Raw genomic sequence first — 23,624 nt, 5'->3', positions numbered from 1 at the left:
TCTCCCCCCTTGCATTTCTTTCCCTCTGTCTCTACTTTCTCTCTCTCTCTCTCTCTGCCTGTCATTTCCTCTCTCTCTCTGGGCATCCCCCCTCCCCTCCTCTGGCTGCGGGGGCAGGCACTTAGTAAATTACTGAAGTGCGCTCGACACGTGGACTCACACTCAGGCCTGAAGGAGGTAGCCCTCGGGGTAGGAGCAGAGGGAGAGGGTGGATTTGGGGAGTTAATGGGAACAGGACTGCGTTTCTCCACATTGTCTTGTAACAGTTCAAGATGTTTGCCGTTTGCTTAATGTTTAACTCTTGTCTCCAGTTACAGACTGAACAACTCCCCCAAATATCCCCAGGACAAGAATGGATCCCAAAGGCTGCCCACCCGACAGGTAATTTTACCACATCACTTCCACGCACTCTCCAACCTGCGCAACGCTCCCCAAAGTCCAGACCCGCATTCACTCCCCCCGAGGGAGCGAGTCCCACATTCTCCCCCCGCGGGAGCGAGTCCCACATTCTCCCCCCCGCGGGAGCGAGTCCCACATTCTCCCCCCGAGGGAGCGAGTCCCACATTCTCCCCCCGAGGGAGCGAGTCCCACATTCTCCCCCCGAGGGAGCGAGTCCCACATTCTCCCCCCGAGGGAGCGAGTCCCACATTCTCCCCCCGAGGGAGCGAGTCCCACATTCTCCCCCCGAGGGAGCGAGTCCCACATTCTCCCCCCGCGGGAGCGAGTCCCACATTCTCCCCCCGCGGGAGCGAGTCCCACATTCTCCCCCGAGGGAGCGAGTCCCACATTCTCCCCCCGAGGGAGCGAGCCCCACATTCTCCCCCCGAGGGAGCGAGCCCCACATTCTCCCCCCGAGGGAGCGAGCCCCACATTCTCCCCCCGAGGGAGCGAGCCCCACATTCTCCCCCCGAGGGAGCGAGCCCCACATTCTCCCCCCGTGGGAGCGAGTCCCACATTCTCCCCCCGTGGGAGCGAGTCCCACATTCTCCCCCTGAAGGAGCGAGTCCCACATTCTCCCCCCGTGGGAGCGAGCCCCACATTCTCCCCCCGAGGGAGCGAGTCCCACATTCTCCCCCCGCGGGAGCGAGTCCCACATTCTCCCCCCGCGGGAGCGAGTCCCACATTCTCCCCCCGCGGGAGCGAGTCCCACATTCTCCCCCCGCGGGAGCGAGCCCCACATTCTCCCTCTCTCTCTGGGTAAAGATGTTTCTCCTGAATTCCCGCTTGGATTTCTCAGTCGCTCCCCTGTGTTGATGTCCCCCCCCCCCTCGTTCTGGTCAGGACTCCAGGCCTAATCCACAGCTCTCTGCTGCAGGTTCAGATTTGTCCAGGTTATCTTCTTCTTCCTGGGACTGGGAACGCTGCTGCCGTGGAATTTCTTCATCACTGCCATCCCGGTAAGGATCCTGTTCCTCCGCGTGTGAGTGCCATGGCTCCGCTCGCAGGGGTTTCTGTCTCCCCCCTCACGGCCCCGTCTCTCCCCCCTTGCGGCCCCGTCTCCCCCCTCGCGGCCCCGTCTCCCCCCCCCCTCGCGGCCCCGTCTGCCCGCTCGCGGCCCCGTCTCCCCCTCGCGGCCCCGTCTCCCCCCCCCCTCGCGGCCCCGTCTCTCCCCCCTCGCGGCCCCATCTCTCCCCCCTCGCGGCCCCGTCTCTCCCCCCTCGCGGCCCCGTCTCTCCCCCCTCGCGGCCCCGTCTCTCCCCCCTCGCGGCCCCATCTCTCCCCCCTCGCGGCCCCGTCTCTCCCCCCTCGCGGTCCCGTCTCCCCGCTCGCAGTGCCGCTCACTCTGCGTGCGAGTGTGTAGCACTGCCGTCACTCTGTGTCACCCTCTGATTCTCTCTCTCCCTTTCCCTGAAGTATTTTGAGCGTCGCCTGAATCCTCCCCAAGGGAATATTTCTGGGAATGTCACAGAGCCGTTTGTGGATCACTGGCATTTTGGAAACTGGATCACCCTCCTGGCAATGCTACCTCTCCTGTTGTTCACCTGCCTCAACTCCTTCCTGTATCCCAGGTAAGTCCCACATTCCCACTGGGAACTTGCACTGCTCACACCCTGTTTAGATGGAATTGCATCGTATGGGGGAGGCCATTCGACTGGTTCAATTTTTTCCATTCCTATCCCACCCACTGATGTACGAATCACTCCAACTCCCCTCCTGAATCAGACATTGTTGTGTGTCAGTGTGTGTGTGTGTTGTATGCTGGGGTCCGTGTGTGCCAGTGAGTGTTGCATGTCAAGAGTGCATGTGTGCTGGGGTGCAAGTTGGACTGCATGCGTGCCGGGCGTGTGTTGCGTGCTGGAGTGCGAGTCGGAGTGCGTGCGTGCGCGCGTTGCGAGTCGGAGTGCGTGCGTGCGCGCGTTGCGAGTCGGAGTGCGTGCGTGCGCGCGTTGCGAGTCGGAGTGCGTGCGTGCGCGCGTTGCGAGTCGGAGTGCGTGCGTGCGCGCGTTGCGAGTCGGAGTGAGTGCGTGCGCGCGTTGCGAGTCGGAGTGCGTGCGTGCGCGCGTTGCGAGTCGGAGTGCGTGCGTGCACGCGTTGCGAGTCGGAGTGCGTGCGTGCGCGCGTTGCGAGTCGGAGTGAGTGCGTGCGCGCGTTGCGAGTCGGAGTGCGTGCGCGTTGCGAGCCGGGGCGCGTTGCGTGCCGTGTTGGGTATGGACTCAGTGCCGCTTTTAATTATTCTCAGGATCCCGGAAAAGGTGCGGATCGCCGGCAGCCTGGCTGGGATCTTGCTGCTCTTCCTGGTTGCCGCGGTGATGGTGAAGGTTCCAGTTCAGCCACACGTCTTTTTTGGGATCACTATGACCGTAATCTGGTTCATTAACTGTGAGTAGCAGCAGGCAATTCGACCACAGTGTGCATCGCGTACGCATTCCCTCCCACCCCCCCCCCACCTTCAGCCAGACCTGCCCACCCAGCAGGGGTCCGGCCTCCCTTGGACATGGACTGAGTACAGTGCAATACTGAGGAGGCCATTCAGCCCCTCTCCTTGAGCCTATTACACAGGAACAGGAGGAGGCCATTCAGCCCCCTCCTCGAGGCTGTTCCACAGGAACAGCAGGGGGCCATTCAAGTGAATCATTGCTGATCTGTATCTTAACCTGTGTCCCCGCCTTGGTCCTGTGACCCTTAACCCCTCGCTTAGGTCAACAACAACCACACCCCCACCCCCCCTTCCCTGATCTTCTACATTCGTGGGTGGTGGTTGTGACTCAGGTTCTGGGTGTGTGTCTGCACCGTGTCTGTACGGTGTCTCCCAGTGACAGCGCGTCTATAACGTTCTCTCTGTCTCTCCCACCAGCACTCGGTGCCGTGTTGCAGGGAAGCCTATTCGGATTGGTGGGATTACTGCCTGCAAATTATAGCAGCTGGTTCATGAGTGGCCAGGGAGTGGCGGGAATATTTGCAGCCATAGCATCCATCCTGGCAAAGATCAGTAAGTGTCTGCGCGAGAGTGAGAGAGAGAGAGAAAGAAGGTGTGTGTGAGAGAGAGAGAGAGAGAAAGAAGGTGTGTGTGAGAGAGAGAGAGAGAGACTGAACACATGCTCTCTCTGAGCGTATGGAGTTTCGAAGGATGAGGGGGGGATCTTATAGAGACGTATAAGATAATGAAGGGGATGGATAGGGTAGAGGTAGAGAGATTCTTCCTGCTTAGAAAGGACAGTAGGACTAGAGGGCACAGCCTCAAGATAAAGGGGGGGCAGTTTAGATCAGAGTTGAGGAGGAACTTCTTCACTCAAAGGGTGGTGAATCTCTGGAATTCTCTGCCCGTTGAAGCGGTGGAGGCTACCTCGCTAAATATATTTAAGTCACGGGTGGATAGGTTTTTGATAGACAGGGGAGAAAGCGGGAAAGTGGAACTGATCCACTTCAGATCAGCCATGATCTTATTGAATGGCGGGGCAGGCTCGAGGGGCTAGATGGCCGACTCCCGCTCCTATTTCTTATGTTCTCTCTTGCCCTGCTCTCTTTCTTACCCCAATCTCTCTCCCCTCTCCACCCACTTTTGGTTGCCTGTCCTAATATCCGACCCCACTGTGGCATGGGGTCAAACTCTTTCTATGAAGGGCTTTGGGGATGGTGCAGGCGCTATCACAATGATGGGAATTCCCAGGGATTCCAGCAGAAAGTGCGGAGAGAGAAACGGGTTGGGTATGAAATGTTAAGGCCGGCACGGTGGGTTAGCACTGCTGCCTCACAGCGCCAGGGACTCGGGTTCGATTCCCGGTTTGGGTCACTGTCTGTGCAGAGTCTGCACATTCTCCCCGTGTCTGCATGGGTTTCCTCCCAATGTCCAAAGATGTGGGGGTTAGGTGGATTGGCCATGCTAAATTGCCCCTTAGCGTCCAAAGATGTGCAGGTTAGGTGGATTGGCCATGCTAAATTGCCCCTTAGCGTCCAAAGATGTGTAGGTTAGGTGGATTGGCCATGCTAAATTGCCCCTTAGCGTCCAAAGATGTGTAGGTTAGGTGGATTGGCCATGCTAAATTGCCCCTTAGCGTCCAAAGATGTGCAGGTTAGGTGGATTGGCCATGCTAAATTGCCCCTTAGCGTCCAAAGATGTGTAGGTTAGGTGGATTGGCCATGCTAAATTGCCCCTTAGCGTCCAAAGATGTGTAGGTTAGGTGGATTGGCCATGCTAAATTGTCCCTTAGTGTCCAAAGATGTGCAGGTTAGGTGGATTGGCCATGCTAAATTGTCCCTTGGCATCCAAAGATGTGCAGGTTAGGTGGATTGGCCATGCTAAATTGCCCCTTGGCATCCAAAGATGTGCAGGTTAGGTGGATTTGCCATGCTAAATTGTCCCTTAGTGTCCAAAGATGTGCGGGTTAGGGTGGATTGGCCATGCTAAATTGTCCCTTAGTGTCCAAAGATGTGCAGGTTAGGTGGATTGGCCATGCTAAATTGTCCCTTAGTGTCAGGGAGATTAGCAGCATAAATTTCTGGGGTTGTGGGGATAGGGGCTGGGTGGGATTGTGGTCGGTGCAGGCTCGATGGGCTGAATGGTCTCCTGCACTGAGAGGATTCTCTGAACGCTGATTCTCTCCCTGCGGAGCCTGGCTGACCCGCTGGGGTCTGCAGCAGCTTGGGGCTGGGTTTTGGGTTGTGTCTGTTTTGGTTGTCTGATGGAGATTTTGTTTCTGTACAGGTGGAGCGAGAGAGGATGACGTGGCATTAGGATACTTTATCACCCCCTGCCTCGTCATCTTGCTGACAATCATCTTTTACATAATTCTTCCACACCTGGTGAGTACGCAGCCTCGCCGTTCTGTCCCTCAGACATTCCTCGATAGGCATTTAAATAACCAGTGCTGGCCAAACAGTGAGATCGTTGCCAATCTGTATCACAGATCCATTAACAATCCCAACAGTGTGGAAACGGGAGCTCCACACTGCAGGAGGGTCAGTGCTGAGGGAGCTTCGCACTGTGGGAGGGTCGGTGCTGAGGGAGTGCCGCACTGTGGGAGGGTCGGTGCTGAGGGAGCTTCGCACTGTGGGAGGGTCGGTGCTGAGGGAGCTTCGCACTGTGGGAGGGTCGGTGCTGAGGGAGCTTCGCACTGTGGGAGGGTCGGTGCCGAGGGAGCTTCGCACTGTGGGAGGGTCGGTGCCGAGGGAGCGCCGCACTGTGGGAGGGTCAGTGCCGAGGGAGCGCCGCACTGTGGGAGGGTCGGTGCTGAGGGAGTGCCGCACTGTGGGAGGGTCGGTGCCGAGGGAGCGCCGCACTGTGGGAGGGTCAGTGCTGAGGGAGCTTCGCACTGTGGGAGGGTCGGTGCTGAGGGAGCGCCGCACTGTGGGAGGGTCAGTGCTGAGGGAGCTTCGCACTGTGGGAGGGTCAGTGCTGAGGGAGCTTCGCACTGTGGGAGGGTCGGTGCTGAGGGAGCTTCGCACTGTGGGAGGGTCGGTGCCGAGGGAGCTTCGCACTGTGGGAGGGTCGGTGCCGAGGGAGCGCCGCACTGTGGGAGGGTCGGTGCCGAGGGAGCGCCGCACTGTGGGAGGGTCGGTGCTGAGGGAGTGCCGCACTGTGGGAGGGTCGGTGCTGAGGGAGCGCCGCACTGTGGGAGGGTCAGTGCTGAGGGAGCACCGCGCTGTGGGAGGGTCGGTGCTGAGGGAGCACCGCACTGTGGGAGGGTCGGTGCTGAGGGAGCGCCGCACTGTGGGAGGGTCGGTGCTGAGGGAGCGCCGCACTGTGGGAGGGTCGGTGCTGAGGGAGCTTCGCACTGTGGGAGGGTCAGTGCTGAGGGAGCTTCGCACTGTGGGAGGGTCGGTGCTGAGGGAGCTTCGCACTGTGGGAGGGTCGGTGCTGAGGGAGCTTCGCACTGTGGGAGGGTCAGTGCTGAGGGAGCTTCGCACTGTGGGAGGGTCGGTGCTGAGGGAGCTTCGCACTGTGGGAGGGTCAGTGCCGAGGGAGCGCCGCACTGTGGGAGGGTCGGTGCTGAGGGAGCGCCACACTGTGGGAGGGTCGGTGCTGAGGGAGCGCCGCACTGTGGGAGGGTCAGTGCTGAGGGAGCGCCGCACTGTGGGAGGGTCGGTGCTGAGGGAGCGCCGCACTGTGGGAGGGTCGGTGCTGAGGGAGCGCCGCACTGTGGGAGGGTCGGTGCTGAGGGAGCGCCGCACTGTGGGAGGGTCAGTGCTGAGGGAGCGCCGCACTGTGGGAGGGTCGGTGCTGAGGGAGCGCCGCACTGTGGGAGGGTCAGTGCTGAGGGAGCGCCGCACTGTGGGAGGGTCGGTGCTGAGGGAGTGCCGCATTGTGGCAGGGTCAGTGCTGAACGAGCGCCACACTGTGGGAGGGTCGGTGCGGAGGGAGCGCCGTGCTGTGGGAGGGTCGGTACTGAGGGAGCGCCGCACTGTGGGAGGGTCGGTGCTGAGGGAGCGCCGCACTGTGGGAGGGTCGGTGCTGAGGGAGCGCCGCACTGTGGGAGGGTCGGTGCTGAGGGAGCGCCGCACTGTGGGAGGGTCGGTGCTGAGGGAGCGCCGTGCTGTGGGAGGGTCGGTGCTGAGGGAGCGCCACACTGTGGGAGGGTCGGTGCTGAGGGAGCGCCGTGCTGTGGGAGGGTCGGTACTGAGGGAGCGCCGCACTGTGGGAGGGTCAGTGCTGAGGGAGCGCCGCACTGTGGGAGGGTCGGTGCTGAGGGAGCGCCGCACTGTGGGAGGGTCGGTGCTGAGGGAGCGCCGCACTGTGGGAAGGGGGGGAGATGAGGAGAATGGTTTTTTTGTGAGTTGTGATCTGGAAGGCGGTGGAAGCAGATTCAATAGGAACTTTCAAAAGGGGGGAAACTGGAGATATTTGCAAGAACGGGATGATCTGGTTAGCTTTTCAAAGGGATAGCACAGGGATGGTGTGACGAATGGCCTCCCAGTAGGTTGGATAATTGCAGCTGGAAGGTGCTGTTCAGCTCACTGCTCCTTCTCTCCTCCATGCCTCAAACAGGACTTTGCAAAGTTTTACTTCAATAAGGATCGAAACCAGCTGGAAACCAAGTCACAATTGCTAACACCTCGTAAGTATCTGAGGATTCTCCCCTCCCTATCTCAGTAACCCCCTGTTCCTCCCCCGCTTCTCTGTCCCCTCCCCCCCCCCGCTTCTCTGTGTCCCCACCGCTTCTCTGTGTCCCCACCGCCTCTCTGTGTCCCCACCGCCTCTCTGTGTCCCCCCCGCCTCTCTCTCTGTCCCCCCCGCCTCTCTCTCCGTCCCCCCCCGCCTCTCTCTCCGTCCCCCCCCCCGCCTCTCTCTCCGTCCCCCCCCCCGCCTCTCTCTCCGTCCCCCCCCCGCCTCTCTCTCCGTCCCCCCCCCGCCTCTCTCTCCGTTCCCCCCCCCCCGCCTCTCTCTCCGTCCCCCCCCAGCCTCTCTCTCCGTCCCCCCCCCGCCTCTCTCTGTCCCCCCTTTCTCTCTATCCCCCCTGCCTCTGTCTCTCTCTCTGATGCAAACGGAAATGTTACAGCCCCGCGTGGATATTGACATCGAATCCCTACAGTGCAGAAGGAGGCCATTCAGCCCATCAAGTCTGTACTGGCCACAATCCCACCCAGACGCTATTCCCCTAACATACTTACCCTGCAAATCCCCCTGACACTAAGGGGCACTTTAGCACAGCCAATCCACCTAACCTGCACATCTCTGGGAGGACACCAGAGCATCTGGAGGAAACCCACGCAGACACAGGGAGAATGTGCAGACTCCACACGGACAGTGACCCGAGGCTGGGGAATCGAACCCAGGTCCCTGGCGCTGTGAGACAGCAGTGCTAACCCGCTGTGTCACCGTGCCGCCTGGGTCCCTGGCACTGTGAGGCAGCAATGCTAACCCACTGTGTCACCGTGCTGCCCTGGGTCCCTGGCACTGTGAGGCAGCAGTGGTAACCCGCTGTGTCACCGTGCTGCCCCGGGTCCCTGGCACTGTGAGACAGCAGTGGTAACCCGCTGTGTCACCGTGCTGCCCTGGGTCCCTGGCACTGTGAGACAGCAGTGGTAACCCGCTGTGTCACCGTGCTGCCCTGGGTCCCTGGCACTGTGAGGTAGCAGTGCTAACCCACTGTGTCACCGTGCTGCCCCGGGTCCCTGGCACTGTGAGACAGCAGTGGTAACACGCTGTGTCACCGTGCTGCCCTGGGTCCCTGGCACTGTGAGACAGCAGTGGTAACCCGCTGTGTCACCGTGCTGCCCTGGGTCCCTGGCGCTGTGAGGCAGCAGTGCTAACCACTGTGTCACCGTGCTGCCCTGGGTCCCTGGCACTGTGAGGCAGCAGTGCTAACCCACTGTGTCACCATGCTGCCCTGGGTCCCTGGCACTGTGAGACAGCAGTGCTAACCCGCTGTGCCACCTCTTGACGTGGTGGGAATATTCTCCGTGTTGAAGGCACTTCACAAACATGGGTCAAGGTTGACTCGGGAACTTGCAGACTGCTGGGAGGTTTGGGTGGGGAGGGGGTGGTACGCTGTATACCCCCCCCACCCCCCCGTGCTGTGACGATTGCGGCCATTCGTTCTGTCTCCTGAATTCTGTCCCTCGCTCAAACAGTGGAAGAGAAAAATGGCGTGGCGGTGAATGGGAAACAGGCATTGGTTCATCTCGAGGAGGGCAGCGAGAGTGTTGACAAATCAGACAAGGCCTTCAGCGTATTCCGCGTGTTCAAGAAGGTGAGAATCCAGTGGATCTAATTTCCTCGAGCGTGTGTGTGTGTGTGTGTGTGTATGCGCGCGTGTGAATGTGTGTACACGCGTGTGAATGTGTTTACACATGTGTGTGTGCACGCCTGTATGCGAGTGTGTGCACGTGCAAGCGTCTGTGTGTGTGTGCATACGCGTGTGTGCGAGCGTGTGCGTGTGTATGTGTGTGTATTATCTGAGGGGAAGAGACTGTTCCTTATTTAAATCTGTCAATGGGATGTCGCTGATAGGATTTATTGCCCGTCGTTAATGGCCCCTGGAGTGAGGGGGTGTATCAGGGGCCGCTGTGGTGCTGTATCTGAGGAAGGATATTCCTTGTTTATAGAGGGAGTACAGCGAAGGTTTACCAGGCTGATTCCTGGGGTGGCAGGTCTGTCATATGAGGAGAGACTGAGTGGGTTCGGATTATATTCACTGGAGTTTAGAAGAGTGAGAGGGGATCTGATAGAAACTTATAAAATTCTAACAGGGTTAGACAGGGTAGATTCAGAAAGAATGTTCCCCATGGTGGGGGAGTCCAGAACTAGGGGGTAATAGTTTGAGGATAAGGGGTAAACCTTTTAGAACTGAGCTGAGGGGAAATTTCTTCACCCAGAGAGCGGTGGAATTCACTCCCACAGAAAGTAGTTGAGGCCAAAATGTTGTGTGATTTCAGGAAGGAATTAGATATCGTTCTTGGGGCTAAAGGGATCGAGGGATATGGGGGGGGAAAGGGGGGGGTCAGGATATTGAATTCGATGATCAAAATGAATGGTGGCGCAGGCTCGAAGGGCTGAATGGCCTCCTCCGTCGCGTATGTTGTTTGGCGGTGTGTGTGTGTGGGTGAGTTTTTCAGGGTGTGAAATCTCGGGTTGGGAGTGAGGGTGGTGAGCTGGGTGTGTTAGTGTGTGGGATTGGACAGCTGATAGGGCAGAGGGGAGTGAGGGCCAACGTGACTGACCTCTCCTCTCAATCCCTCTCGACAGATTTGGAAACTGGCTATCGCAGTCTGCCTCATCTTCACAACAACACTCTCGGTGTTTCCAGCAGTTACTGCCCACGTCAGCACAGACACAGAACAGGGCAACTGGAGTGAGTACTTACCCAACAACCCGGATACACAAAGCAATCTATATACAGAATAACAGATAGCCGGGAGTGAGTTACAGACTGGAATCTAATCGAGGGGTTCGGGGTGGTTTATATATAGAATAACAGATACCCGGGAGTGAGTTACAGACTGGAATCTAATCGAGGGGTTCGGGGTGGTTTATATACAGAATAACAGATAGCCGGGAGTGAGTTACAGACTGGAATCTAATCGAGGGGTTCGGGGTGGTTTATATATAGAATAACAGATACCCGGGAGTGAGTTACAGACTGGAATCTAATCGAGGGGTTCGGGGTGGTTTATATATAGAATAACAGATACCCGGGAGTGAGTTACAGACTGGAATCTAATCGAGGGGTTCGGGGTGGTTTATATACAGAATAACAGATAGCCGGGAGTGAGTTACAGACTGGAATCTAATCGAGGGGTTCGGGGTGGTTTATATATAGAATAACTGATACCCGGGAGTGAGTTACAGACTGGAATCTAATCGAGGGGTTCGGGGTGGTTTATATATAGAATAACAGATACCCGGGAGTGAGTTACAGACTGGAATCTAATCGAGGGGTTCGGGGTGGTTTATATACAGAATAACAGATACCCGGGAATGAGTTACAGACTGGAATCTAATCGAGGGGTTCAGGATGGTTTATATATAGAAAAGCAGATACCCGGGAGTGAGTTACAGACAGGAATCTAATCGAGGGGTTCGGGGTGGTTTATATATAGAATAACAGATACCCGGGAGTGAGTTACAGACTGGAATCTAATCGAGGGGTTCGGGGTGGTTTATATATAGAATAACAGATACCCGGGAGTGAGTTACAGACTGGAATCTAATCGAGGGGTTCGGGGTGGTTTCTATATAGAATAACAGATACCCGGGAGTGAGTTACAGACTGGAATCTAATCGAGTGGCTCGGGGTGGTTTATATATAGAATAACAGATACCCGGGAGTGAATTACAGACTGGAATCTAATCGAGGGGTTTGGGGTGGTTTATATATAGAATAACAGACACCCGGGAGTGAGTTACAGACTGGAATCTAATCGAGGGGTTCAGGGTGGTTTATATATAGAATAACAGATACCCGGGAGTGAGTTACAGACTGGAATCTAATCGAGGGGTTCGGAGTGGTTTATATATAGAATAACAGATACCCGGGAGTGAGTTACAGACTGGAATCTAATCGAGGGGTTTGGGGTGGTTTATATATAGAATAACAGATACCCGGGAGTGAGTTACAGACTGGAATCTAATCGAGGGGTTCGGGGTGGTTTATATATAGAATAACAGATACCCGGGAGTGAGTTACAGACTGGAATCTAATCGAGGGGTTCAGGGTGGTTTATATATAGAATAACAGATACCCAGGAGTGAGTTACAGACTGGAATCTAATCGAGGGGTTCGGGGTGGTTTATATATAGAATAACAGATACCCGGGAGTGAGTTACAGACTGGAATCTAATCGAGGGGTTCGGGGTGGTTTATATACAGAATAACAGATACCTGGGAGTGAGTTACAGACTGGAATCTAATCGAGGGGTTCGGGGTGGTTTATATATAGAATAACAGATATCCCAGGAGTGAGTTATGGACGGGGATATGAGTAAAATTGTTAAAATGATACTTTTTTTGTACAGAGGAATACTTTACTCCCGTCTGCTGCTTCCTGCTGTTTAATATGATGGACTGGGCTGGCCGGAGTGTGACTGCTTTCTGTATGAGGGTGAGTTGTGAGTGTTTTTGTGCTGTCTCCCTGTGTTTTTCCCCTTCCCAGACTCTGTCCTCTGGGCAGTCTAACCGAGGCAGAGTGATGGACATCAGCCTGCGGCCTCGACTCCCAGTCCAGCCTGAGCCCAGGAAGCGAGCGTGGTTCAAATGTGACAGTGTGATAGTCACTCCGTTCACTGGACTCTGTGCTCACCCGCACTACCTCCCTGCGATAGACAGGGGGAGGTTATCAAACAGTACTGAAGGCAACACTTCCATTGTCAAATTCACCTCCTCCAGTTCCATCCCTCCTCACCCCCCCTCCCAATCTCTTACCACCAGCCCTACATCCCCTCCCTATCTCCGTAACCTCCTCCAGCCCCTAAACCCCCCTCCCTATCTCTGTAACCTCCTCCAGCCCCTACATCCCCTCCCTATCTCCGTAACCTCCTCCAGCCCCTAAACCCCCTCCCTATCTCTGTAATCTCCTCCAGCCCCCTACATCCCCTCCCTATCTCCGTAACCTCCTCCAGCCCCTACATCCCCTCCCTATCTCCGTAACCTCCTCCAACCCCTAAACCCCCCTCCCTATCTCTGTAATCTCCTCCAGCCCCCTACATCCCCTCCCTATCTCTGTAACCTCCTCCAGCCCCTACACCCCCTCCCTATCTCTGTAATCTCCTCCAGCCCCCTACACCCCCTCCCTATCTCTGTAACCTCCTCCAGCCCCTACACCCCCTCCCTATCTCTGTAACCTCCTCCAGCCCCCTACACCCCCTCCCTATCTCTGTAACTTCCTCCAGCCCCTACACCCCCTCCCTATCTCTGTAATCTCCTCCAGCCCCCTACACCCCCTCCCTATCTCTGTAATCTCCTCCAGTCCCTACACCCCTCTGAGATCTCTGTGCACCTCCAATCCCGGCCTCTCACATCCCCCGATTCCCATCGCTCTGCCATTGGCGGCCGTGCCTTCAGCTGCCTGGGGGGGCCCTAAACTCTGGAATTCCCTCCCTAAACTGCTCCACCTTTCTGTCTCTCTCACTGTTTGTCTATCTCTTTCTCCCTCCCTCTCTGTGTCTCCCTCTCTGTCCCTCCCTCTCTCTCTCCCCCTCTCTCTCTGCCTCGCTGTCCCCCTGTCTCTTTCTCTCTCTCTCTCTCTTTCTCTCTCTCTCTCACTGTCTTGTTCGACTGAGGTGTTGAGTCCCTGTCTCTGAAGGTGTGTTGATGTTTAATTCGATCTGATGAATCCGGAGTGAAGTTTATTTATCTGTTAGTGTTTGGGTGCTGTGTCTGTGTCTCTGTTACAGTGCTGTTGTAATGTGTCTGTGTCTCTGTTACAGTGCTGTTGTAATGTGTCTGTGTCTCTGTTACAGTGCTGTTGTAATGTGTCTGTGTCTCTGTTACAGTGCTGTTGTAATGTGTCTGTGTCTCTGTTACAGTGCTGTTGTAATGTGTCTGTGTCTCTGTTACAGTGCTGTTGTAATGTGTCTGTGTCTCTGTTACAGTGCTGTTGTAATGTGTCTGTGTCTCTGTTACAGTGCTGTTGTAATGTGTCTGTGTCTCTGTTACAGTGCTGTTGTAATGTGTGTCTCTGTTACAGTGCTGTTGTAATGTGTCTGTGTCTCTGTTACAGTGCTGTTGTAATGTGTCTGTGTCTCTGTTACAGTGCTGTTGTAATGTGTCTGTGTCTCTCCGCAGCCTCGGAAGGATAATGTCCTCCTGATCGCTGTCCTTGTGCGCCTGGTCTTCATCCCCATCTTCATGCTGTGCAATGTGAAGGATCGATATTCCTCCCGATTGTTTTCTCCCACGACGGATGGTTCATCCTCTTCATGTTTCTCTTTGCGTTCTCTAATGGTTACCTGGTGACGCTCTGCATGTGTTACGCACCCAAGTAAGTCTGTCGTACTGAGTATTGGCGCCTCTGCGTCAGCTGATAGGATGGGGGTGGAGCAGAGTTTATGGTTAAATGCCTCATGCACCCCCTGGCCCCCGCGTCACCCCCTGGGCCCCCGCATCACCCCCTGGGCCCCCGCGTCACTCTCTGTGGACCCGCGTCACTCTCTGTGGGCCCGCGTCACTCTCTGTGGGCCCGCGTCACCCTCTGCGGACCCGCGTCACTCTCTGCGGACCCGCGTCACTCTCTGCGGACCCGCGTCACCCTCTGCGGACCCGCGTCACTCTCTGCGCACCCGCGTCACCCTCTGCGGACCCGCGTCGCTCTCTGCGGACCCGCGTCGCTCTCTGCGGACCCGCGTCGCCCTCTGCGGACCCGTGTCGCCCTCTGCGGACCCGCGTCGCCCTCTGCGGACCCGCGTCGCCCTCTGCGGACCCGCGTCGCCCTCTGCGCACCCACGCCACTGTTGGCGCGTGCGCCTCTCTTGTCTGTGTCCTGTCCCCCCCGCCTCCTGCTGTGTGTGGGCCCCTGTCGATATGCAAATGCCCTTGGGTCCTTTTGCCTCTGTGACTGTGTGTGCACGTCCCCCTGTGGCTATGCGCTCTCCCCCCCATGGCTGTGTGCGCTCCTCCCCCACCCCTCCCTGTGGCTCTGCGCGCACTCCCCTGTCCCGTGGATTTAGTAACTCCCTCACCCCTGTAGAATCTGAACCCAGGTTCGAGTTCGGGTTGTTTTTCTCCTGTCTCCGTTTTTAGTTACTCCCAGCTCGGGCTAAACTCCTGCATTACTTGTTATTTTCCCCCAGGAAAGTGTCCCCGAGAGACGCAGAGACAGCTGGGGCTGTGATGGCCTTCTTCCTGGCCCTGGGCCTCGCTCTGGGAGCTTCCGTTTCCTTCCCCATCCGACTGATGTTGTGAGAGGGTGGCTGCCTGGCGGAAAAGGAGCCGGCATTCCGGGAGAGGAGTCCCTATTATATCCGGAATGTCGGAGCGGTTTAAGAGATTGTTCACACTGCCATTTCTCCTGTACTTTCAACTCTCTGTGTCCGTCCCTCTGTGTCCGTCCCCCTCTGTGTCTCTCTCTCTCTCTCTCTCTCTGTCCCCCTCTTCCTCAGGATTATAAATACTGTATTGGAAGCCGGGGTGACCCCTGTATCCCTCCCAGGACTGATCTTTGTATCCATCCCATCGGGGCAGACCCCTGTTACACCGCCCCCCTGAGACTGTTCCCTGTGTTTACCCCCGGGGGCAGACCCCTGTTCCTGCCCCCCCACCCCCGAGACGAACCCCTGTATTCTCCCCCCTCCCCCTTGGGGCAAACCCCTGTTCCCCACTTGCCCCTCCCCATAACTGACCCCTGTATCCTCCTCCCATCCCCCCTCCCCAGACTGACCCCTGTATCCTTCTCCCATCCCCCTCCCCAGACTGACCCCTGTATCCTTCTCCCATCCCCCCTCCCCAGACTGACCCCTGTATCCTTCTCCCATCCCCCTCCCCAGACTGACCCCTGTATCCTTCTCCCATCCCCCCTCCCCAGACTGACCCCTGTATCCTTCTCCCATCCCCCTCCCCAGACTGACCCCTGTATCCTTCTCCCATCCCCCCTCCCCAGACTGACCCCTGTATCCTTCTCCCATCCCCCTCCCCAGACTGACCCCTGTATCCTCCTCCCATCCCCCCTCCCCAGACTGACCCCTGTATCCTTCTCCCATCCCCCCTCCCCATAACTGACCCCTGTATCCTCCTCCCACCCCCCCTCCCCCTCCCCAGACTGACCCCTGTGTCCTCTTCCCCCATCAGAGAGTGACCTCTGTATCTTCCTCCTCTCCCCACTTCCCCCCCTCCTCCCCCAAACCTGGGTTGACCACTGTACACCCCACCCCCCCCCCCCCCCGGGTCTGACCCCTCTATCCACCCCTCCCTCTCGGGACTCATCCTTTCCCAGTTCTGAATCTGGAGAGTGCAGACGTTACGACCTCTCTCTCAGACCGCAAAGGTCCAGGGACTTTTAAACCGACTTTTAAATCTTTCCCGCCTCCATTTTAATATATATATTTAAAGTATATTGGCTGTTTTTCTGATACACTGGAAGTTTGTGCCTTGTCATTGTTAGCAGTGGGACTGACTGCTCACTTTGGACAGGCATGAGCAGGAGATTCTGGTCCACCCATCGCAACTGATCCTTGTTACTAACTGATATTTATGTTATTTGACAACGAGGCAGTTAAAGTGGCTCTTCACAGCGGGGCAGGGGCTCAGAACCGCACAGACACAGCGTTCTGAGATGTTTAAGTTATTCCAGCTGATACGTACACCCCCTGTTCTGACACCTGTTCCTTGGGCAAGGTACTGAAAATACACAGCAGGGCCAGGCAGCATCTGTGGACAGAAACAGAGACATGAGTTTCAAGTTACTTGTGAGTCAGAACCAGCTGCCAGAGCTGGGATAGCCCCTCTCTCAGTAACTGCCGCTCTCTGCATTCTCAGGTGTGGCTTGGGTTATTCTCTGTGTAAAGGTAAAGCTTTTATAAAATAAATTTTTTTTCTAACAAACAACAAGTTCGCTGTGTAGCTTCATTCTGTCCACATTGGATTGTTACAGATAAATGTGGAATATACCACAAGAAACAGATATTGGATCAACTGGAATCTAACCAAGGGTTTTGGGGTGGTTTATATATAGAATAACAGATACCCAGGAGTGAGTTACAGACTGGAATCTAATCGAGGGTTTCGGGGTGGTTTATATATAGAATAACAGATACCCGGGAGTGAGTTACAGACTGGAATCTAATCGAGGGTTTCGGGGTGGTTTATATATAGAATAACAGATACCCAGGAGTGAGTTACAGACCGGAATCTAATCGAGGGGTTCGGGCTGGTTTATACATAGAATAAAATACCCAGGAGTGAGTTACAGACTGGAATCTAATCAAGGGTTTTGGGGTGGTTTATATATAGAATAACAGATACCCGGGAGTGAGTTACAGACTGGAATCTAATTGAGGGGTTCAGGGTGGTTTATATATAGAATAACAGATACCCAGGAGTGAGTTACAGACTGGAATCTAATTGGGGTGGTTTATATATAGAATAACAGATACCTGGGAGTGAGTTACAGACTGGAATCTAATCGAGGGGTTCGGGGTGGTTTATATTTAGAATAACATACCTGGGAGTGAGTTACAGACTGGAATCTAATTGAGGGATTCGGGGTGGTTTATATATAGAATAACAGATACCCCGGAGTGAGTTACAGACTGGAATCTAATCGAGGGGTTCGGGGTGGTTTATATATAGAATAACAGATACCCGGGAGTGAGTTACAGACTGGAATCTAATCGAGGGGTTCGGGGTGGTTTATATATAGAATAACAGATACCTGGGAGTGAGTTACAGACTGGAATCTAATCGAGGGGTTCGGGGTGGTTTATATACAGAATAACAGATACCTGGGAGTGAGTTACAGACCGGAATCTAATCGAGGGACTTGGGGTGGTTTATATATAGAATAACAGATACCCAGGAGTGAGTTACAGACTGGGTTACCATGAATAACTCAGCAAAGTAAATTGGGGATGGTTTAAGTTAGATAAATGTCAAGAGCTGTTGGGGGTACAGAATGATCCAGACATCAGTGGGAGAGAGCATGGAGGGTCTGTAGTGATAGCCGGGAAGTTTGAGATGTCAATCATTGGAGATCCCTGCACGTGGTGGGGGACATTGGATGATGGGATCTGGGTGACAGGGGACACTGAGTGATGACGGGAATCTGGGTGATGGGGGACACTGGGGGGACTCTGGATGATGGTGGACTCAGGGCAGACACTGGGTAATGGGGGACACTGGGTGGATTCTGGGTGATGGGGGACACAGGGCGGACATTGGAGAATGGTGGACACTAGGTGACGGGGGACACTGGGTGATGAGGAACAGGATTCAAGTTGGGGCAGGTAGCAGAGTTGTGCTTTGCGGGGTGTAGACTGTGACCTGCCAGGAGGGAATTGGGGGTCACAGAGATGAGGGATTCCTCCGGGTGCTCCGGTTTCCTCCCACAGTCCAAAGATGTGTGGGTTAGATGATTGGCCATGCTAAATTGCCCCTCAGGCAAGTAAGAGGGACTAGCTAGGGCAAATATGTGGGGTTAGGTCCTGGGTGGTGTAGACTCGATGGGCTGAATGACCCTCTTCTGCACCATAGGGGTCCAATAATTCAAACTTAATACAAATGTAAATATGGGTGGCACAGTTGGTTAGCACTGCTGCCTCACAGCGCCAGGGACCCGGGTTCGATTCCCAGCTTGGGTCACTGTCTGTGCAGAGTCTGCACATTCTCCCCGTGTCTGCGTGGGTTTCCTCCCACAGTCCAAAAGATGTGTGGGTTAGCTGGATTGGCTGTGCCAGATTGCCCCTGAGTGTCAGGGGTATTTTGCAGGGTAAATAGGTGGGGTTACAGGAATAGGGCCTGAGTAGGATGGTGGTCGGTGCAGCCTTGATGGGCTGAATGGCCTCGTTCTGCACTGTGGGGATTCTATGAAATCCCAAAGGGATACAGAAGGTTATCCCCAACATGGACGTTTCAATGGTGCAGTTAGCCACACCGCCCACTAGGCAGTGATGTCCAGCTGTGGGATCTTTCTATGCTTTGCCATGTGGCTGAAAGGGAAAGCACAGTAAGAGGTCTCACCACACCAGGTTAAAGCCCAACAGGTTTATTTGGCAGCACGAGCTTTCGGAGTGCTGCTTCTTCATCAGGTGAGTGGGGAGTTCTGTTCACAAACAGGGCATAGAAAGACACAAACTCAATTACAAAATAATGGTTGGAATGCGAGTCTTTACAGTAATCAAGTCTTAAAGGTACAGGACAGTTGTGAGTGGAGAGAGGGTTAAGCACAGGTTAAAGAGATGTGTATTGTCTCCAGACAGGACAGTTAGTGAGATTTTACAAGCCAGGGTTACAGATAGTGCGACATGAACCCAAGATCCCGGTTGAGGCCGTCCTCATGTGTGCGGAACCTGGCTATCAGTCTCTGCTCAGCGACTCTGTGCTGACGTGCGTTGTGAAGGCCCGCCTTGGAGAACGCTTACCCGAAGATCAGAGGCTGAATAAGATGAAGGAGCAGTGCTCCAAAAGCTCGTGATTCCAAATAAACCTGTTGGGCTTTAACCTGGTGTTGTGAGACTTCTTACTGCGCCCCACCCCAGTCCAACGCCGGCATCTCCACACATGGCTGAAAGGGAAACAGAGTGAGCCTGACCCTGGGGAGAGGGGGGGAGGGGGGTGTAGATGGTTGAGAGAAACTCTGCTTGTTTGTGGGGGGAGGGTGGGGCTAGGACTAGGAGGCTTCATCTGAAATATATTCAGGTGAGAAGTAAAACCAGCCTCCCATCCATTGACTCTGTCTACACTTCCTGCTGCCTCAGGAAAAGCAGCCGGCATAATTAAGGACCCCACGCACCCCAGACATTCTCGCTTCCATCAGGAAAAAGATACAAAAGTCTGAGGTCACATACCAACCGACTCAAGAACAGCTTCTTCCCTGCTGCTGTCAGACTTTTGAATGGACCTACCTCGCATTGAGTTGATCTTTCTCTACACCCTAGCCATGACTGTAACTCTGCACTCTCCTTTCCTTCTCTATGAACAGTAATGCTTTGTGTGTACAGCGCGCAAGAAACAACACTTTTCACGGTATTCCAATACATGTGACAATAATAAATCAAATCATATCAATCAAAATTAAGATTGAGGAAAGGTGGTAGAGGTTTGGAACCCCCCCCTTCAGCAAGGGCAGCTGTTCATTTTAAATCTGATGTAAACAAAATATATTGGGGGGTTGTGGTATCGGGGGTGGGGGGAGAGGAGGAATTATTCAGCAACTCACTGACACTCCCACAGTGTCCCCATCACTAGGTGTCCTCCCCTCACTGTAGAATAGGGAGTGGGCATGGTGGTACAGGGCTAGCACTGCTACCTCACAGTGCTAGGGACCTGGGCTCAATTCCCGGCTTGGGTCACTGTCTGTGTGGAGTCTGCACGTTCTCCCCGTGTTGCCTGCGTGGGTCTCCTCCGTGTGCTCCGGTTCCCCCCCACAGCCTGAAAGATGCGCTGGTTAGGGTATATTGACCTGAACAGGTGCCAGAGTGTGGGCAACTAGGGGAATTTCACAGTAACTTCATTGCAGTGTTAATGTAAACCTTACTTGTGACCTTAATAAATAAACTTTTAAATAGCCTTTTGTCCCTTAGTCTGTGAATCCAATATATCTGGATTCTCTTAAAAAAGAAGTTAATCTACAACTGGTGCAGAAATATTCATCCCCACCCCGCCACCACTCCCTCCCCCCCCACCCCTGCCTCCCCCTTGCCTCAATCATAAACTGATTTGGAGGAAAACTTAAAAAGAATTGTGAACTTCATTGAATCCAAGAAACTTCCAGGGCAACTTTTCCAATGGCGATTACACTCCTTTGAAATACCAGTACAGGCCAGAAGGGCCGAATAGCCTGTTGTTGGTTGGCTGGGTGGGGCGGAGAAAGGGGGCTGAAATGACACGCAATTCACCCATCCCCCAAAAAAAGTCTCTCCTCTGTCAGATATAGTCACAATTGCAATAATCACAGCCCTCTGAAGGAGGCCATTCGGCCCCTCCTCTCTGTGCCAGCCCTCAGCGAGTGTCTGCCCTCTCCCCCCACACACACACACCCACCCCCTCCCTTGCCTATCCCCTCCCACCACCCCCCACCCACACACACACACACACACACACACACAAATCAATAACTTAATTCCCCCAATATCACCTCCAGTTTAAAATGTAGTAAAAAGGAGACATTTAAGTTTCATTTTAAATCTCTTTTATTTTGCAGGAAATAAGCACATCTTTTTAAAAAATGGATAAGGGAGAGACTAAAAGAAAAGGGGTACCGACGAGGATGGGATTCGAACCCACGCGTGCAGAGCACAATGGATTAGCAGTCCATCGCCTTAACCACTCGGCCACCTCGTCCGCCACGGAAAGACGCGGCCTCGGCTCGACATGAGTGCGGCGCCTGGTTACATTGTTGCCAAGGCGTCGGCTTGGATACAATTGTTGCTGCGTTCCCAATCCTTTGTCTCGACGTTCCATTCAAATGTGTCAACGTTCGATTCAATGTATCAATGTTTCGATTCAATGTGTCAACGTTCGATTCATGTATCAAGGTTCCATTCAATGTCTCCGCGTTCCATCTGCACTCACACACACGCAAAACTTATCTCCCCCCTCCGCCCCACACTCAGTCACACAGAAAGGTTCTGGATATTTAATCACTGACCCTTCCCGGATTTATTCAGGATTGATTCCCCCCTCTATTTTTACAGAATTATCTCCCTCCCCCCCCCCCCCCACTTCTCTCTCCTCTCCTGAGTTCTGTTGATGTGCTTTGATAGTTACAGCTAAAGAAAATGGGGGCGGGGAGGGAGGGGGGAGTTTGGGCGGCTATTCAGCCCTCTCCAGCTCCCCTCTCCCCTTCACAGAATTAACGTTTCTTTCATTAGGGTCACATGTAAGGCTCACATTGACATTGCAATGAAGTGGCTGTGAAAATCCCCCACACTTACAGTGTTGTTACTGTGTAGCAGAGGCCATTCGGCCCATCGAGTCTGTACCAGCTCTCCGAACCAGAATTCAGTGCTTCCTTGCCTTCTCCCCTCCCCCTCCCCAAACACACTGTTTCTCTTCAACTAGAAACAGGAGTAGCCATTCGGCCCTTCAGACCTGCTCCCCCATTCATTTTGTTCGAGGCTTTTTATTTATTAGTGTCACAAGTAAGGCTTACATTAACACCGCAATGAAGTTACTGTGAAAATTCCCTAGTCGCCATACTCCGGCGCCTGTTCGGGAGCATTTAACACGGCCAATACATCAGTACATCTTGGGAACCCCGATGCATTTTACCCTAGCTAGTCTCCCTGAAACTAAGGGGCAATTTACCATGGCCAATCCACCTAAGCTGCACATCTCACTAACCAGCCTCCCATCCACTGACTCTGTCTACACTTCCCGCTGCCTCGGGAAAAGCAGCCGGCATAATCAAGGACCCCCTCACGCACCCCGGACATTCTCTCTTCCGTCGGGAAAAAGATACAAAAGTCTGAGGTCCCGTACCGACCGACTCAAGAACAGCTTCTTCCCTGCTGCTGTCAGACTTTTGAATGGACCTACCTCGCATTAAGTTGATCTTTCTCTGCACCCTGGCTGTGACTGTAACACGACATTCTGCACTCTCTCCTTTCCTTCTCTATGAATGGTATGCTTTGTCTGTATAGCGCGCAAGAAACAATAATAAATCAAATTCAAATCTTTGGACTGTGGGGGGAAACCCACACAGACACGCAGAAAATGTGTAAATTCCACGCAGACAGTGACCCAAGTCAGGAATCAAACCCAATCCCTGCCACCCTTTGGCCCATTCCTGCACTGTAATTTTCTTTGTTCTTTGGGATATGGTCCCCGGAAGGGTAGGGGGTTTTAGTTCAGTCGGGGCAGCATGGTCGGTGCAGGAGGGGCCGAAGGGCCTGTTCCTGTGCTGGAATTTTCTTTGTTCTTTGTGTCTTCTGCATGGAGATTGAGGGATATGGTACATGGGGACTGAGGGATAGAGGTACATGGGGATTTAACAATCTGGGTACATGGGGATTGGGAGAAATGTGTACATGTGGAAAGGGAAAGGGAGAGAGTGAGAGTGGAAGGAGAGAGGAAGAAAGTGAGTGTGAAAGGAGAGAAAGAGAGAGTGAGTGTGGAGAGGGAGGGAGTGAGTGTGGAGAGGGAGAGAGTGAGTGTGGAGAGGGAGGGAGTGAGTGTGGAAGGGGAGAGGGAGGGAGTGAGTGTGGAAGGGGAGAGGGAGGGAGTGAGTGTGGAGAGGGAGAGAGTGAGTGTGGAAGGGGAGAGGGAGGGAGTGAGTGTGGAGAGGGAGGGAGTGAGTGTGGAGAGGGAGGGAGTGAGTGTGGAAGGGGAGAGGGAGGGAGTGAGTGTGGAGAGGGAGAGGGAGGGAGTGAGTGTGGAAGGGGAGAGAGGGAGAGAGTGAGTGTGGAGAGGGAGAGGGAGGGAGTGAGTGTGGAAGGGGAGAGAGGGAGAGAGTGAGTGTGAAGAGGGAGAGGGAGGGAGTGAGTGTGGAAGGGGAGAGGGAGGGAGTGAGTGTGGAGAGGGAGGGAGTGAGTGTGGAGAGGGGGAGAGTGAGTGTGGAAGGGGAGAGGCAGAGAGTGAGTGTGGAGAGGGAGGGAGTGAGTGTGGAAGGGGAGAGGGAGGGAGTGAGTGTGGAAGGGGAGAGGGAGGGAGTGAGTGTGGAAGGGGAGAGGGGGAGAGTGAGTGTGGAAGGGGAGAGGGAGGGAGTGAGTGTGGAAGGGGAGAGGGAGAGAGTGAGTGTGGAGAGGGAGGGAGTGAGTGTGGAGAGGGAGGGAGTGAGTGAGTGTGGAAGGGGAGAGGGAGGGAGTGAGTGTGGAAGGGGAGAGGGAGGGAGTGGGTGAGTGAGTGAGTGTGGAAGGGGAGAGGGAGAGAGTGGGTGTGGAGAGGGAGAGAGTGAGTGTGGAAGGGGAGAGAGGGAGGGAGTGAGTGTGGAAGGGGAGAGAGGGAGGGAGTGAGTGTGGAAGGGGAGAGGGAGGGAGTGAGTGTGGAAGGGGAGAGGGAGGGAGTGAGTGTGGAAGGGGAGAGGGAGGGAGTGAGTGTGGAAGGGGAGAGGGAGGGAGTGAGTGTGGAAGGGGTGAGTGAGTGAGTGGGTGAGTGAGT

The 23,624-nt window shown here is 54.8% G+C and overlaps 1 protein-coding gene and 1 non-coding gene across 2 annotated transcripts; one reads left to right on the top strand and one right to left on the bottom strand.

The window, feature by feature from the left end:
• The first annotated feature begins 41 nt into the window (after positions 1–41).
• On the top strand, positions 42–15,150 carry LOC145337964 (equilibrative nucleoside transporter 2-like). Its single transcript, XM_080182742.1, is given in 14 exon segments — positions 42–177; positions 312–381; positions 1,316–1,397; positions 1,855–2,009; positions 2,681–2,820; positions 3,296–3,430; positions 5,144–5,241; positions 7,424–7,493; positions 9,010–9,128; positions 10,124–10,229; positions 11,894–11,979; positions 13,662–13,751; positions 13,754–13,857; positions 14,666–15,150. Coding segments are annotated over 13 exon segments (1,326 nt in total). The 5' UTR covers positions 42–177; positions 312–352; the 3' UTR covers positions 14,778–15,150.
• A 5,635-nt stretch (positions 15,151–20,785) lies between these two features.
• trnas-gcu (transfer RNA serine (anticodon GCU)) lies at positions 20,786–20,867 on the bottom strand. The gene has a single exon. It is a non-coding gene; the product is annotated as a tRNA-Ser (tRNA).
• Between the last annotated feature and the right edge of the window lie 2,757 nt (positions 20,868–23,624).

This window comes from Carcharhinus amblyrhynchos, unplaced genomic scaffold, assembly GCF_965287045.1.
Source record: "Carcharhinus amblyrhynchos unplaced genomic scaffold, sCarAmb.v2.hapA scaffold_87, whole genome shotgun sequence".
NCBI classification, from domain to species: domain Eukaryota; kingdom Metazoa; phylum Chordata; class Chondrichthyes; order Carcharhiniformes; family Carcharhinidae; genus Carcharhinus; species Carcharhinus amblyrhynchos.
This window is presented reverse-complemented; position numbering and strand designations above follow the sequence as displayed.